Source organism: Centroberyx gerrardi, chromosome 19 (genome assembly GCF_048128805.1).
Source record: "Centroberyx gerrardi isolate f3 chromosome 19, fCenGer3.hap1.cur.20231027, whole genome shotgun sequence".
Taxonomy (NCBI): domain Eukaryota; kingdom Metazoa; phylum Chordata; class Actinopteri; order Beryciformes; family Berycidae; genus Centroberyx; species Centroberyx gerrardi.
The window spans coordinates 9,796,409-9,814,390 of record NC_136015.1 but is presented as its reverse complement, the minus strand read 5'-3'; the positions used below and the strand labels follow the sequence as shown (position 1 = coordinate 9,814,390).

General features: G+C 42.0%; 1 protein-coding gene across 1 annotated transcript; it reads left to right on the top strand.

Moving 5' to 3' along the window:
- The first annotated feature begins 2,366 nt into the window (after positions 1-2,366).
- Positions 2,367-11,535, top strand: LOC139927235 (gasdermin-E-like). Its single transcript, XM_071919296.2, has 10 exons — positions 2,367-2,479; positions 4,068-4,296; positions 4,922-5,114; positions 5,736-5,913; positions 6,150-6,270; positions 6,903-7,061; positions 7,593-7,720; positions 8,584-8,761; positions 9,249-9,319; positions 10,129-11,535. Exons 2-10 carry the CDS (start codon positions 4,086-4,088, stop codon positions 10,360-10,362), a joined length of 1,473 nt encoding a protein of 490 aa, XP_071775397.2. The 5' UTR covers positions 2,367-2,479; positions 4,068-4,085; the 3' UTR covers positions 10,363-11,535.
- Positions 11,536-17,982: the final 6,447 nt, after the last annotated feature.

Sequence of the window (17,982 nt, the reverse complement as noted above, 5' to 3'; positions counted from 1 at the left end):
TGTTGGGGGTGGGTGGAGTCTTTGATGATGCTGCAGGCTCTTCTATGGACTCTCCGGTGGTAGATGTCCTGCAGGGATGGTAGGGGTGCCCTGACGATCTTCTCAGCAGTCTTTACCACTCTCTGCAGGCGTTTGCGGTCCATGGCGGTGCTATTCCCATACCACACAGTGATGCAACTGTAGAAGCTGCTGAGAATCCTCGGTGACATGCCGAATTTCCTCAGTCTCCTTAAAAAGTACAGCCGCTGTTGTGCTTTCTTGACCAGCTGGGTGATGTTACATGTCCAGGTGAGGTCATCACTGATGTGGACCCCCAGGAATTTAAAGCTGCTGGCCCTCTCCACCTCAGACCCACGGATTGTCAGCGGTTGATGAGGTGTCCTCCCCTTCCTCATGTCCATTATCATCTCCTTGGTCTTACCTGTGCTGAGAGAGAAGTTGTTGTCACACCATGTCACCAGACTTACCACCTCTCTCCTGTATGCCGTTTCATCACCCCCAGTGATCAGACCAATGACTGTGGTGTCGTCAGCAGATTTCAGGATAGTGTCGTCCTTGTGTGAGGCGACACAGTCGTAGGTGAATAGTGTGTAGAGCATGGGGCTGAGGACACATCCTTGTGGGGTGGCAGTGTTCATCATCACACTGAGGTTAGATTTCCAATTCTGACAGATTGCGGTCTGCCAGTGAGGAAATCCAACAGCCAGTCACAGTGTGGGGTTCAGGCCAAGGTTGTACAGTTTGTATGTGAGTTTGTGAGGAAGGACTGTATTAAAGGCTGAACTGTAATCAATGAAGAGCATTCTGACGTAAGCATCTTTGTTTTCCAGGTGGGAGAGAGCTATGTGCAGAGCTGCAGTGCAGATAGTGTCCTCAGTGGATCTGTTGGGGCGGTACACATACTGCAGGGGGTCCAGTGACTCAGGTGTGTTACTCTGGATGTGGGCCAGAACCACTCTCTCAAAGCACTTCATTATGATTGGAGTGAGTGCTACTGGCCTGTAGTCATTCAGACAAGTAACTGGGCTCCTTTAGGGGACTGGGATGATGGTGGTGGTTTTAAAGCAGGTTGGGACTGTGGCTTGTACAAGGGACAGGTTGAAGATGGAGGTGAAAACATCAGCCAGTTCTGTAGCACATGTCTTGAGGGCCCGCCCGGGGATGTTATCTGGGCCTGCTGCTTTGCGGGGGTTAATTCTCCTCAGGACTTTGAGTACATCAGCTGATGAGACAGTCAGTGGGGGTTGCATGTTCTGAGTGTGTGAGAACCTCCTCTGTGTGTGAGAACCTCCTCTGTGTTCCACTGTTGGAGGTCTCTAAGCGGGAATAGAATTTATTAATCTGTTCAGGTAGGGAGATGGTGGTGTTGGTTATTTCTGTGGTGGCGCCCTTATAGTCCGTGATCTGTTGTAGGCCTTGCCACATGCGCCTGGCATCAGCAGTAGAGTAGTGGCCTTCCAGCTTCTGTTTGTATTGCCGTTATGCCTCTCCAATTGTTACGATTTGTGTGCGATTTCTTGAACCCAAATGAGGTTTAAATTCTGCTTCATATCTGTTAGAAATGCTACAATATAAACTTCATTTTGGTATGACGACTCAACTTAGCATCTTACGCCTCCTCAAAGTCAGTGTCCCATTCATTGTCTATGGAGCAGCCCCTGCTTTTACATGCCAGTGACATCACAAATTCAATGACTTTCTCTCTGATTTCTAGCTTTATGAAAGTTCACAAACACTGAACTCTCGTGGGGCAGAGAAATTACATCAAAGTAGGTGGCATTCCCCTTTAAATTCATGAGTTATGATGTGGTGTGGCTGGGGTTGACATGTGGCGAGAACCACTTTCGACACTTATGAGCCACCGTCATTATGTAGATTAGTAGCAAACGTGGTATGAATCAATTGATCAAAACCTATAGCCACGGATTTTCCATTCTTGGTTTATTGTCTGTTGTGGTGCTTTATACTGTAAAATGCGTTAGAAAGGGAGAAATCAATAGAGGCAAGTCTGCTCATGTCCTAAATACACACGCACACACACACACACGCACGCACGCACAGACACAGACACGCACGCACGCACGCACTAGTCTTCATATGATAGTAATTACCTCGGCGGTGAGTGGGAGGGGTGGCAGAAGTCCCATGTCCTGCGCTCTGCAGTGGAATAACTGTACAGTCGATCCTTCTGCCGCCACTGACCTACAGCTCTGATCGAACAGTAGCCTACTTTTACCATCGACATTTTCACCATTCCAGCTGTTCAACCTTTGGATAGGCTTTGTTAAAACGTTGTGAGCGAAGTTAACCTATAATCGAAAATCCAGAGGGCTATTTTCGCTCAGGTTTTTGCCCTCGGTCTGCTCTTACGCATGGTTACATCGGTGACATTCCAGGAGTGACAACTGAACGGACCGGTGTTTTGACAGTACCACGCTTAATCCACAACTTGTTGATTTTGATTATAAACTGAGTCGAGGTAAGCTTTAAGTTTATTCTTGTTTCGATCTCCTATCATATACTTTGGAAGACAGAAAAGCGGTTAAAACAGTGCCGTTAGGTTATAAGCATGTATCCCTGTCTGCCATAGCGTGGTCTGTTTATGAGTTTAAACTCAGAAAATATTGTATGGTGATTTCTGTTTATTTTTCTGTCTTGGTCGTGTAATATCTTCAGTTTGTGCCTACAAATAATCATAATCCGAGTCATGCGTCCTTAAGCCTCCTGGCCAGTGCGCAGCGCATTTTTGGCGATGCAGCTGATCTCACGTCGTAAGCACGCAGAGCGCACACTGCAGCTGAGGAGGGCTACCGGGAAATGGTCCACACACACATGCACACACACACACACACACTCACTCACACACACATGCACATGATTGATGTGGTGGAGGGTTAACCCACTTAAACTCAGCTGAGCCACCTGTTTGAGTGTTCTGAGTATGAGTATACATCACAGTAATTACTATTAAACTGATGTAAGTTATATGATGACAGGGTCTTTAAAAAAACCCATAAATTAATACTTTTTTTTAAAAAGTATTATTGATTATGTACATATTGGTGTTTGTTTGCCTTGTGTTGACCATAGTTTACCCATTTATATATTTGACATTACATCACTGAATATAGGATTATTCACATGCTTACTATAGGCTACATCCCACATAGCTGAACTTCAGTGAGATGTTCAAGGCAAAGGTCATTAGAAAAATAAAATATGCAAAAACATATTTGTGGGTTTGGAATTAGAGTTTGAGGTTAGGGAAAGTTCCCCGCTGAAGTTGGTACTCATGTCTTAAATAATTCAGAAATGACTAAACACACTGAAACTATGTCAAGTCGAGGGATGGCAGGAGTTTGTGTTGGGGTTGGTATGGGGAAGGCGACTGTGGTTTTTGATCAGGTGAACGGTTTGAAAAGTCTGAGCACTCTCAGCTTTCTCTTATTTTCCTCTTAGGTTTATTCTCCCTCAACCTCTCTCTCTCTCTATCTCTCTCTTCTCCTCTTGCCAACATGGCGATTTAACTCCTGTCCTCTTGTTTACTTCTAACATTCCTCAAGCCAACAGGGATGAAGCTGTGACTCCGATTCTCTCTCTCGCTCTTCCCCCACGGCTCAAATCCCTCTTATGCCTGATTGCTTTAAATATTTAAGCTATGAAAACTGAGCTGCCAGAATTTGCAGTCCGGTGCGTGTGTGTGTGTGTTTTGTGGTCACCCTGCTGTGTGAACAGTGTGCAGGGGACTTCCTTTATGCCCTGTGAGTCATGGCAATCTGCTCTTGAGTTAGGGTACAGTGGAGTGTTAGGTTACACAGTACACACGCACACACACATGCACATACACACACACACACACACACACAGGGTCCTGGTGGCGTTCTTGGGACTTTTCATTACCAGCACTTTCTGCAAAACAAATAGGGGGGAATTGGGGGAAAATGGCATCTGGAAATCACCTCCACACCTACAGCGCTCTCTCTTCCTTTGTCCTTTTTTAATATCTTCAAGTGCACCAAACAAGATCAACGTGAAGCTTTACACCTCTCTCTTCCACCCATCCGCAGCCCTCCTCTGCTGAAGCAATGTTTTCCAAGGCCACCGGCAACTTCGTCCGACAGATCGACCCGGAAGGAAGCCTCATCCACGTGTCCCGCCTCATCGACTCACACAAACTGCTTCCCATGGCGCTGGTCGTCAAGCGCAACCGCTTCTGGTTCTGGCAGAGGCCCAAGTACCAGCCGATGGACTTCACCCTCAGTGACTTGTTGCTTGGGGACGAACCGCTTAGTCCTGGTAAGTAGGTTCATGTTAAAATGCTGCAGTATAAACTCATTTAAGGACCACATGAAAAGGCATCGTTGCTTCCGGGATTTTATGCATTTCCTGTTGAAACAGGACGTTGGGGCGGGACATAATGCAGCGAGCGATCATTCAAAAGTCTAAACCAATGGAATATGAGTCAGGGAGTGAAAGGCGATTTTATTTGATGGGAGGGGTGCGGAGGGGCGGGACTGTTCAAAAATCTGATGGTTTTATTGGTTAGAAATGTATATTTACACCTACTAGCGCAGCATGAGGTCACCATGAAAGATACTGTGTTTTCCAGGAAGTAAAAGTAATGGAAGTTTATTTCATGGGGACTAAGAAAACTGAAGAAAAAAAAATGTTAGCTGATGTTGACTGTGTACTGTAAAAATCATCTAAAATGTTTTACGTGAGTAAATGGCTCAAGCTACCTAAATACTTTGACTTTCATCATGAGTTTTACTTTCATGCCAGCAACCATTTTGTCAAACTCACATTTTTCACATGGCAGATTTCCCATTTTCAAACTCTTCATATGTGGACAAGCCACACACATACACACACACACACACACACACACCCCTGTACATGCTAACACCACATGTCCCGTCAGCTGTGTCTGAGACAGACTTCCTGACCTACCAGGGGACGTTTGGGGACATGCTCAGCGGGAAGCTGGGTGCCAAGGCTGGCGTCGTCAGCATCAACCTGGAGGGGCGGGGCTCCTCCAAGCTCCAATCATCATTTGGCAAGCTGAAGAAACAGGAGGTGAATGTGAAGATGCTGCTACGGGACTCCAACGACAGGTACCTTATGTGAAATAATTTCCTGTTTGCACACTGCAACCAATAAGAAGGAGGTGAGATGATGATGTCATCACCTGCACCGTCAGCTAACAGCCACTGCCTTCTAGGCTATTGATCTCATTTCAGATCAAAAAGTTGTTTTCCTCCACAAAATGTAACTTAACCCACAATGGACAAATATACAAGGGAGTTCAATTTTACACCTTAAACAAAACTTTCCAGATGCATCATCTTCCTTGTAAAGTAAAGACAGATTCCAGGCTTTTTTCCAGTTCACTTGGGAATTCAATGGATGTACATCAGTAGACAAAACACCTAAAGCCAGTATGCCTATACAGTAAATGAAGGGTTTCATTCCAAAATGCAATATATCTATTTTGGGAAAAGTTGGTTACCTAAAATTCATCAGGAAATATTTGAAAAATATAAAAGATTCTGTCCTCATAAAAAACTATTTTACAAGCAAATGTCTTCAAACATGTCCCATAACATGCTTAACTTTAATGCCAGCAGTTGATATGGGAGAGTGGCTGTCTTTCTTTTTTTCAAATGGTGGAGCTAATGTTGAACACAATGGCCCTCTGTGTAGTATAACTGAACCAGATGCCTTCTGTGCCCCAGGCTGATGAACATGCAGCATGTGCTGGTGCAGCAGCTGGAGAAGCGAGCCGATGTGCTGGCGGTGCTGAAGGAAAGGATCCTCACCACCAGCCCCTGCTCCGTCACCGAGATCTGCCAGGAGCAGGGCACCTGTGGGGGGGTGCTGAGTCTAGTGGGCAAGCTGGGGAACACCGTGGAGGTGGGTGTGGGTGTGGGTGTGGGTGGTGTATTATTATTATCCCGTGGTCTAAATGCAGTTTCAGGGGGTTTTCCAACCTACCTAAAATCACATTCTGTCAGAAACACTGAATACACTGATGTTACTGATGTTTTTGGCATCATAAAATATAATCTATGAAATATCAAACATACAGTATATCTTTGTGTGTGTGTGTGTGTGTGTGTGTGTATACTTATCCATACTTGTGTCCATAGGTGTGTGTCAAGGACAGTAACAACATCCAGGCAGACAGTGATGTTTCCTTGGAAATCCCCCCTGGTACGGTCATCGCTTACAGCCTCCTAGAACTGGAGATCAAGAAAGATGGACACTATGGTGAGTGTGTGTGTGTGTGTGTGTGGGTGTGTTACAGAGTGGAAAACCACAGAACTAGAAACCACAGAAGCAAAATCACATCACTTCTCAGTTCTGATTTGCTTTCAGTGCCCACAGTTACAACCAAATCCCAGCAACAATGCACCTTTAGTTTTAGCTTTGTATTTTTAATCCAGAGAGATAGAAACAAATGAATCAGAACAGAAATTTGGTAATTTTGATAATGCAGTATAATAGTGCAGGCGTTCATTTTCCTATGGACTACTGAAGGAAGAACGAATCAAAATTGTCCCAACCAGTCAGAATTGAAGGTACATCCATAGTGTCATTTTGTGACATCTCACCTACAATAGACTTGTACATGGAATAGAAAACTGGAGCAAATGGCCACCTTTCATTTGATGTAATTGAGTGTGAGATACTCCATTTCACAGTTTTTAATTATTCAATGCATCGCAGGGTAGAGAACACTCTAAAATCCTCACTTAATGGTGTGCAGAATTTGTTTTCACCATTATTGTGCATCCCTCAGCCTGACGTGTCCATCCATTTACTCTGTCTCTCCTATATTGTTGATTGTGTCTGTGTCTGTGTGTCTGTATGTTTGTCTGTGGTTATGTGTGTGTTTTCAGAGCTGTGCCTGCAGCCCGGTACTCTAGGAGGCTTTGAGTCGGACTCAGGAACGTCCTCTCCATCCCACGATTCCTTTGACACCCTCTGTGTGGTGGACGGGCTGGAGTGGATTGAGGAGAAGGTTCCAGAGAGAGCACCACTGAGCGCGCTGCAGAACGGTTTGTGTCCAGTCGCTCAGCAGTTACTCATTAATGAACGTCTAAGGAAGTGAAAAGCGGTAGTGAAATTATTGGACTAGTACTGAATAACTGATGGAAGAATTTTGTTTCCTTTTTTACCCACTACATTGATGGCATTGTGGTTTAGTGTATTTTCAAGTGTCAACTTTGTTCATAGAATTTATTGGAGTTGAGCAAACACATGTAATGTAAGTGCTGAGAACTTGCCTTCCTCTTTTGTAACTGTCAAACTGACAAACTGATGTTCAAGGTAGGGTTCAACCGATACAGGTTTTTGAAGATTATTATTTTTTGATTGAAGTTGCTCAATATTTGTGCTGATATTCAAATCTTTAAATTTGACAATTTTAACTACAGTAAGAAAATCACTAAGCTGCTTCTTGGTATGTGGAGGAGGATGACACGGACAGGCCGATATCTGATTTTTAATAAAAAGCCAATATCACCCCCAATATATCAGTCTAACCCTAACTGAAAATCTGATGTGAGATCTCTCCCCATCTCTCACAGAGTTGCAGCAGTTGGAGGTGTGTCTGTCTCCGCTGGCCCAGCTCCCCCAGGCGACTCGATCTGCTTTGTTCCAGCAGCTCCATGAGACTATAAGGGACAGAGCCAGTCTCTCAGACCTGGAGCATATGGTGAGTGACACAGTGACATCACTTGAAAGGAATACACTATGTTTTGGGAGATAGACCTATTGGTCAAGAGGAAACACCAAAATCAACCATGTGTCCCCAGGAAGTTGTTCACTCTGGTTCTCCATGCTAACACTTTAGCATGCACTTTGTTGAGTGATAGTCAGCCGCTGGCATTATCCAAAGTAAGAAGTCCGCTGTTTTAGTAATAAAGAAGTTGTTAGTAGTTATTATTATAGGGCTTTGTGGATTTATAAACTTTAAAATTAAATATCATTAACTGATGTACCCAGGTTTAATTTTGGAACTATTTCAGGTGAGCAACGACGTGTTCTTTTGCTGTGCAGTGATTTTTAGCTTCAGAGAAAGTAGTCCCTGGTAGTTCAAAACGTGGTATTTATATGTCATATTTTGTGTAAATTTCACCAATCTTCTATACAAACCTGCCAGACTTGGTGACATATGATTTAAGATTACTTAATCATTTAACTTCAGAGCTGCTACAAGTTCAGATTTTCTCACTTTAAGATAATGCTAGTGGCCTATTATCCCTCAGCATAGTGAATGCTAAAACGTTAGCATGGAGCACCGCAGCAAATGGTCTACCAGGGACACATGGATGATTTTGGTTTCTATAGTATGTTCTCATCACTTAACATGTAAGTTGAACAGTGGACCAGTTTCCCAAAAACTCGGTGTATTCCTGTCAAAGACAATAAATCTGGTGCAGCACTCAGTGACACTTCTATAACGCTAATTCTCTTCCTCTTCCTTTTTCTCTCCCTCTTTGCCATTCCTCTCACCGCTTTTCTCCTCTACTGTCTTCTCCATTTTCCCTCGTCTCTCTCTGTCTCTCTCTCGTTCAGCTGGAGCAGTGGTGCAGAAGTGAAGCACCCGTCATGGAGCTGTCAGTCAGTCAGAGCAACTCGGTGTCAGCCGTACTGGACCTGCTCACACCTGGCCCAGACAATCACATTGAGAACGGCGGGCCTGGCGTACCGGCCTACCTGACCGCAGCTCACCTGTTGGTCAGCGCCATGGAAGGTAAGAGGAAACTTTGGACCTAAGACCAAGAGGTACAGACCAGTCTGTCAATCAGGGGAGAGACAATCCACTCCTCTGTGCCTGTGCATGATAAACTTCATCAGAGCCTACAGCACTTGAGAAAATCAGTTTCTACAAATCAGGCATGTTGTTTATTAAGCGGCATCTTCTCAATAAAAGAAAGTAAAAGTTATCCTATTGTGAAAATGTAACTTAACCATGAATCTTCCAACCTTAACTGTGGTTTTTCACGACTGCCGCAATCCTCTTGACGTATTCAGAATGAACTACTTCCTCTACTTTGTCTTTCACTACTCAAGTCAACATCTTTGAGGAAACATCTCCTTTTTCATGTGTACTATTTATCGGAAATGCATATTTTATGGTGCAGTTCACTACGGCCCCAGTGTGAAACACACCATTTTGTGTCTGCATATTTCTGTTGTAGCAGCTGCTTAACGTGACAAACTGTGTTGTGTGTTTGTAGTATTTCCTGATGAGACTCTGAGTCTCCTGAGCGAGTGCAGTGCTGATTTTCTGGAGGACTTCAACACACTGGTCAGTCCAATGCACCTCATTTGTTGACTGTTCTGTGTGAGTTGCAAATGATTATCTCATTTAACTTGACTCTCTGACTCACAGCAAAAAATGTACAAAATCAGAACCCTGACCCTTGTTTTCCTTAATACAAGTTAAAAAATCTAGCGATGAGGAAAGATAATTCCACTTATTTCCAATGCACATTTCACTTGTTCCTGGATTTTTCTAGAAATAAGTGTCAGTTTCTGTACAAGGCGGAATAAGACAGATCACTCCTAATTTCAAGAAAACGTCAATTGGTTCAAGAAGATAATTTGATCCATTTGATTTACATTGGAAAGTAGGAAATTATTTCACCCCCATTGTCCGATTTTTTCACTTGTTTTAAGAAAAGTAAGATTTAAAACTCACTATTAGACTAAATAACTTAAGATGCTTTTTCCTCTCTCTCTCTCTCTCTCTCTCTCTCTCTCTCTCTCTCTCTATCTATCTATCTATCTATCTCTCTCTATGTCTTTATTTATCTCTCTCTATCTGTGTCTTTATTTATCATTCTACCTGTCTTTATCTCTCTGTGTCTTTATTTATCATTCTACCTGTGTCTTTATCTCTCTCTCTATCTATGCGTCTTTACTTATCTCTCTATCTGTGTCTTTATTTATCTCTCTATGCGTCTTTATTTATCTCTCTATCTGTGTCTTTATTAATCTCTCTCTCTATGTGTCTTGATTTATCTCTCTCTATCTATGTGTCTTTATGTTTTTTTATTTATGTATTAATTTATTTCTCTGTCTATGTTTTCTATCCCTCTCTTATCATTCTCACAGATAAGCAGGTTAAAGGGGAGCTGCCAGCCTCTTCCCGTGGAGTCTCTTCCCATCCCGCTGCAGGACGACCGGGCCTTCCAATTGGCTGAACAGCTGCTCCGCTCCGCCAATGTGACGCTGAGGAGAGAGACCGACGGGCTGTGGGCGGAGACAGGAAATAAACCAGGGGTGCTGCCATTGGTCCTCTGCGTCGCCATACACGGACTGTCCTCTCTCTGCCATGGGCAAAACTAGTGTGTGTGTGTGTGTGTGTGTGTGTGTGTTGGTGCATACACTTTTATTCTGCCCGTTCTTTCTTTCTTTCTTTATTGTAAGGTTTATTGCACCTAAAAGCCATACTCACTTTATATTGTTATATCCCTATGCATTTTTAGTATTTAATTGTTATGGTATGACAATACGAAAACATATTGTTATTTTATATATATGTATTTTTTATTATCTTAAGCTAGCACTTAAAGATATTTTTGTAAGAAACATGTATTTTATTCAATGTGATATTGCAGTGCAGCTCTGACTTCCAAACCATTGAAGAGTTTGGTACCTAAGTGGACACAGACCAAGAATCACACAACCAACTTTTGATGCATGTCAATGGTACATAGAAGTAATAACTATTTAATAATATAATTATTATTGCAATGGTATGCTAACATTCTGGCTGGACAGGATTTTTACTTTGAGCTTGAGCGTTGTGTGTACGTTTTTCATGTATTGTGCAGCGTCTCCTGTTCCAGTTATGAAGCATATAAGCTATTACACTAGATATATTTATTAGCTGCCTTCAATATTTCACATTCCTTTAAATACTGGCATTGTGTAATGAAAAAGTCTATATTATAGTATAATGCACTATTGTTGTTTTTGTGGTGTGTCTGTGTGTTTGTATGTGAGCTATACATTCTTAAGAAGCTAACTTTGCCATGACCTCTCTCTCTATCACTTTCCTATTTGTCAGTTAATATCCTGATTTAATATTGTTTTGATAGACATGTGTCACTTTATACTATAGTCATTTTGTAAAACTCTTTACATTTAAGTCTGTGTATCGCTGTTCTGTCAAAGGTTATCATTTTATTCAATCATACTGTTTTCACCAAGGCATATAGTTCACAGATGGTGTCCTGTATGTGTGCTGGTAGTTTGGTACTTGATGAGACGGAGCATGTCATACAATATATCTACAGGCAGCATTGTCATTTTTGTTGCTGCTATTGCTGAAACAGTATTACCCGGCTACGATTGTCATCCTCTAGGGCATAAAATCATTGCACTAGATGTTTTCAATATGTCTTTAATATTTCATGTTCTTTGACATTTGAACTGCCTTGCTGAAATGAAACATTTCACTTGAATTGACGAGAAAACGATGTTATATTAAAGTACAATGCTTGATTAAAAGAGTTATCACACACTTTATCTGCAGACCTGTCAGTTTTGTCAACATATTATCCATGATCATGAAAGAAATTGGGTTAATTTCAGGCAGGGCCGGCTCTAAACTGCTGGAAGCCCTAGGCAAAATGTTCTGTGGAGGCCCCCTTTTGAGCCAAATCCTCCAAGCAAGCAAGCAATAAAGACTGAGTGAAAAATTTGTTTAAAGCACTGTATTTTTGTTACCTATTATACAGTGGTGGAGAAAGTACTCAAATCCTTTACTCAAGTAAAAGTATCAAAACCATAATGGAAAAAAACTCCAGTAAAAGTAAAAGTTCTGCATTCAAAAGTTGACTTCAGTAAAAGTATAGAAGTATTAGCAGTAAAATGTACTGAAGTATGAAAAGTAAAAGTACTCATTCTTTCAGAGTGTTAAATTGATGCGTTAACCTGTAAGAAGTATTTTAATGTTGTAGGTCAAACTGCTCCATATACTGTTGGGGAGTTTAAACTCTAACAATGCAACATATTTTATTAGCTTATTGTATGTTTTGCATGTAAAACCGTATTCTGCAGAGGAAGTAGTAACTACAGCTGTCAGATAAATGTAGTGGAGGAAAAAGTACAATATTTCCCTCTGAAATGTATCATAAAATGGAAAAACTACTGAAGTACAGTACTTAAGGAAATGTACTTAGTTACTTTCCACCTCTGCCTAATTGTAAATTGCCGAGCGCCTAGAATGTAAAATGTAAGTAATAATAATTTATGATAGGCTATTCAATCTTCGCCTGCAGTGAATTTTCCATTTCATTTTTTGGTAATGAAATCAGACGGCTGATAGTTGATGAAAGTGTATTTCAAGTTCAGCCTTTGTAGTCTATTTTTCTTTTGTATTTGAATAATGATGAATGGACTGAACTGATAGAAAAAGCCTTTGTATGACAATGAACTTCCTGAATACAGTAGCAGGAGAACAGCCAATCACAGAAGAGACAGTGGCTCTGTCACGGAACTGGTGGAATGAAAAGTTGCATTGCTTTGGCTGCTGTCAGAGAGGAAGAAAAAACTTGGAATGAAGGCTAATGCAAATTAAGCTGACATTTCTATAAGGCAAGAGTAGTCATCATCATCACCACCATCTTTCTTCTTCTTCTTCTTCTTCTTCTTCTTCTTCTTCTTCTTCCTATTCATGATTACAACGGGCCATTTAATAATACATGATCATTCTGGGATCGCAGGGATATTTTGTAATATTTATTGTGGTTCTGACCCTTAACCTCAATATTTAGTTGCTTATAATGTTGGCAATTAAAGAATTTAAGTTTCCCCCCTGTTTTTTCTCATTATTTTCTATTGGTTGTGATTAAAGGCTGTGTCAGAGTCACATTTTCGAACTTCACCCCCCCTACTGCAAAGTTAATATACCCATCTATATCAAACTTCAGAAATATATTAAGACTTCTTTTAGAGCTGCATTATATGAGTAAATTATTTTGGACTAAAATGTCAACTGGAACGTTAAAATTCCACGGTCATAATGTGACTCCAGGTTGAGATAAATGTAGAGTAACATGGAAGCTCCACTTCCATTTCTGAGTTTGATCGTTTAGGAGAGAGAGAAGAGATGGCTCTGTTTTTAACAGCATTTAAATAGCAAAACCACACAAACAAACAACAATAGTCTAGTTACACGTACACTATTGACTGTAGTGGAATTCCCTGTGGAGAGGAAGACTGGGCTCCTGGACCCAGTCTCCAGCAGCGAGGAACATCTGCTGCTGATAGAGGCAGAAAAACAGTTGAAGCTGGTTCTGGGTCTGGACTCTTCTGTCCAGAACGAGGAACAGACCCAGACCCAGACGAAATTGAGCAGGCAGGACTATAAGACGATGAGGGACGCAGATGAATATGTCAGGAAGATTCTGGACCTTGACTCTTCTGACCACACCCAGGTCCACTTCATGTTCCTGGGCCTGGCCGAACAGGTCCAGGTCCAGGAACAGGTCCAGAGGAAATGGAGCAGCCAGGAGCATCTGATGATGATAGAGGCAGAAGCACATTTTAAGCTGGCTCTGGGCCTGGACTCTTCTGCCGAGAAGCAGCAACAGACCCAGAGGAAATGGACCAGCCAGGAATACCAGACTATGAGGGAGGCAGATGAACACCTTAAGGAGATTCTGGACCTAGACTCTTCTGCCCAGACCCAGCTCCAGTTCATGTTCCTGGGCTTGGCTGAACAGGCCCAAGTACAGGCTCAGGCCCAGGAAAAGGCCCAGGAACAGGCCCAGGAAAAGGTCCAGGCCCAGGAAAAGGCCCAAGTCGAGGCCCAGGAACAGGTCCAGGTCTAGGCCCAGGAAAAGGCCCAGGAACAGGCCAAGGAACAGGCCATGGAACAGGTCCAGGAAAAGGCACAGGTCCAGGTCCAGGTCCAGGCCCAGGTCCATGCCCAGGAAAAGGCCCAGGAACAGGTCCAGGCCCAGGAAAAGGCCCAAGTCGAGGCCCAGGAACAAGTCGAGGCCCAGGAAAAGGCCCATGAACAGACCAAGGAACAGGTCCAGGCCCAGGAAAAGGCCCAGGTTGTGTTGTTGTATTTATTAAGTAAGATTCCAAGTTCCCCTTGATTGACAGGACTGTCAAAGATTCTGTGTGTTTTGATTTGATTTTTTTATATGTCTAGCTTCAGTTAAGTGAATAAAAGTGTATTTTCTGGGTTTAATTCACAGAATCTTCTAGAATCTGAATCACAGATGAGAAAGAGTCTGCAGTTCAAATCACAAACGTTAATTCTAGCAGCTGAATTGACTAACGTTAATTCTCTCTCTCTTGTTGCTTCTCTCTTCTTCGTGTTGCTTCTCTCTCTGTCCCTTTCCTTCCTTTTTGGTGTCGCTTTGCTGAACAAGCAGCCAATCACATCTGGCTCTTGATCAGCTGCTTCCGGGATGGAAGCTGCCTGATGCGGAAAATAAAAAAAATGTTGAAAATCAGTTGATGATTTCCTGAGAGTAACAAGTCTGTTTTGAAAATGTAGTGAGTAGAATGAACAGATTTTTCTTTTGAAATGTAGTGAGTAAAAAGTCTTCAGTGAAAGAAAAACTAGTAGAGTACAGATACTTGAAAATCTTACTTAAGTAGGGTAATAAAGTATTTTTACTTTGTTTACATCCCACCTCTGCTATTATAAGCACATGAATATCAAAATAAAATGTAATAAATACAAAGGTGAATATGGCTCTCTCCTCTTGTGTGGACATGAGTTTAAAATGAGGACCTTCAAGACTGCAGTGGCTTTAGAACTGTTAACAGAAGAAGGGTGAAGATGTCACTTATCTTGACCAATACTGGTACTTTTTTGTCTGGCTCACTGTTGCTGTCTGGGTCCTCTGTCCTTGTGGCTTGTGGTTCTGCTGCCTCAGTTCTGCCTAAGAATTTCAACATTGTTCCTATGAAATGTAGCATATGTGTCAACATTAAAATATCAGAAAATAACAGAGCAAAAAGTGAAATTCCACTGACTGTACATAATACTACTCTAAAATGGAAATCATTACATACCTTCTCTACAACTAGCCTAAATGAACTTGACAAAGTTCTGATACTGTAGAATCCAGTAAAATATTAACAATACTAATTTTACAAAAACACAAATCAGTTAAACCTGTCATTAACCTTTAAACTGCCAAGAACCATCTTAAATTCACATCTGTTTTCGTTACTATCTCATAAAAGACTTCCAGCCCAACTTCCCTGGACTAAATTTAGTGATTGGTTGAATATTTTGCGGTCTAAAGATCCTGTTATTAGCCCACACTGAATACCAAGGGAAATAATGTCAGCTACTTACCTAGTAGTGTTAACTGCAGCTGCTACCACTTATCTGCAGATGAAGCAACTGACACCCAAGCTTTGTTCAGACCCACAGAACTTTCTTTTAAATTCTAGTGAAGATCCCATGGTTTGGAAAGATACCAAATATGTCATGCTGAATTACAGGGAAACGTGTATAAAATGATGCACAAAATTTGAATATTCACTCAATATAAGCAGCTAGAGCTTCACGAAAGCATTGGAACGAGCAGATACAGAATATGGACGTGGCGTTGCCGTACAGTATGGATATATTTTCTAACTTTGAAGCTAAGGGGAAATTTAAGGGGAAAGTTGGGGTGCAAGGGGTGGTGTCAGGTCATGCCTATAAATTAATCCCACAGGACTTTATGGAAATTAGCAGGCATTCACACACACACACACACACACACACACACACACACACACACACACACACACACACACACACAAACACACAGTCTTACTTAAGTCACTTTTGGGGTATTTACATAGACTTACATTCATTTCCTGGGGACTTACCCTAACCCTAACCATAACTACTACTCTAAACCTAACCCTTACCCTAACCTTAACCACTGACCCAAAAATCACCTTTTTACCAACTGGGGACACGGCTTTTGTCCCCAATTGCACAAGCCGTCCCCAATCAACTGGTCTTAAGTCTGGTGTGTGTCCCTGAAAGTGACTTAAGTCATACCCACACACACACACACACACACCTACACCTACACACACACACACACACACACACACAGATGTGATTATAAAATGTATGTTGTAATGGATTATTAGATTCATCCCAAATTTGACGGCTGTTAATGCTCCAAGGATTTTGATTTAGTTCAGCAATAAAGTAGAAAGTGAAACCAAAGATATTCATTTTGTTTGATGAAGTTCCTTAGAAGTTACAGTGTGTTCATTTGATGAAGAGAAATAAGATGGGCTAAGATACTACATTAATGAATTTAAGAAAAATAGAATAGAAATAAGAATATAGCAAATGGGAGGTAGGCTAGGCACAACTCTATGGAAGGTGTTAAGTAGTCCTGGAAATGTATAAATTAAAAGTAGGAAATAAATTAACTGCAGCACTGTGAGGGTGTGCAAAATACCAGCAGTAGAAGAGGCAAAGAACAAAAATAAATGAAAAATTTGTTAAATAGGAAAATGTGAAAAATGAAATGCTTCAAATATTGATAAAAATGACCTAAGACACATTTCAGAGGGTTTATTGCTGTAGGATTGTTTATTGACGCTGCTTTGTGGTAATGCAGGCCACAGTGATTAGTAATTTAGGAATGCCTTGGATTAGAAATTACTGAATATTTTGTTACATAAAACCATCACGTGGGGGCGCTGTCGTTGGTGGTGGTTGCCGCCAATGACGTCAAAATCTTGCGACGCTATCACTGGAACTTTCAGTATGGCGGCATGTTGTTAGTTATATGAAAACAATGCGGAACACTGGCTGTTACTTTAGGAAACGATAGGGCAACAGCCACAGTTGATAACAACGCTGTCGAGTATGACAGTGTGCAGCTTTTTTCTTCAAGGCCGCTGTCGTTACGGCGACAAATGCTGGAATGAGCACCCCAGAGGAGGGAGAGGAGGTGGAGGTGGAGGTGGAGGTGGTGGAGGTGGAGGAGGAGGAGGTGGATATAACAACTACAGCCGTTCACCTCCTCAGCAACAGCCCAGAGGAGGCGGTGGAGGAGGCAAGGAGAAATATTTTATTGTAACGCACGAATACATGTTTTTGTACCTCGCATGTGCCACTCGAATTTTACCCCAAACTCTACTCAAGAATCTTTAACCTTGCTTTGCTTTTCTTCAAAGGTACATAGCCTACCTAATAGAGCATAACTTAATACTTTTTCTGGATCGTTAGGGTCTTCTGGTAAATTCGGCATATAACAAGTTAGATGGGACAACAACAAGCAGCACTTTTTTGAATCAAATAACTTTTTGAATTGGTTCGACACGACTCGCTACCGCCCTCCAAGCGAACCGATGATAACAGTTTAAATTTTATTGAATGAAGTGCTGGTTTGGTGTATTGCATTCATGCCGAATCGTAGAGTGGCTCATAACGATTCGTAATAGCATTAGTCATGTTCTGTCAGATAAGTAATTTTGTCAATAAACGAAAAGGAAGCATTACACTTCGAGATTTTTGAATAGAGTTTGGCGTGTGTGTTCATACACGAGAGAATGGCACGTGTCTGGTTTTTGGTGCTGTTTTTGATATTCAGAGTCAAGGTGGACTGACTTGCTAATCTAGCTACTGTTACACTGTAAGTTACTGTAATGCTATTGGATGGTTTAACATTCAATTTTATGCTCAATGTTGAATGTATCAAACATCCATTTATTGAATGTCTCAATGTTCGTTTAAGGATTTGGAAACAGAGTTTGGGTGAACCCTTCCCAAAGATCGGGAGGAAACTACATTCAGCCTTCATCGTTCTCCTCTCATGGTGGTGATGACTGGGGTGGAGGAGGAGGAGGAGGTAGCGACTGGGGTAAAGGAGGAGGAGGAGGAGGAGGTAGCGACTGGGGTAAAGGAGGAGGAGGAGGGAGCGACTGGGGTAAAGGAGGAGGAGGAGGGAGTGACTGGGGTAGAGGAGG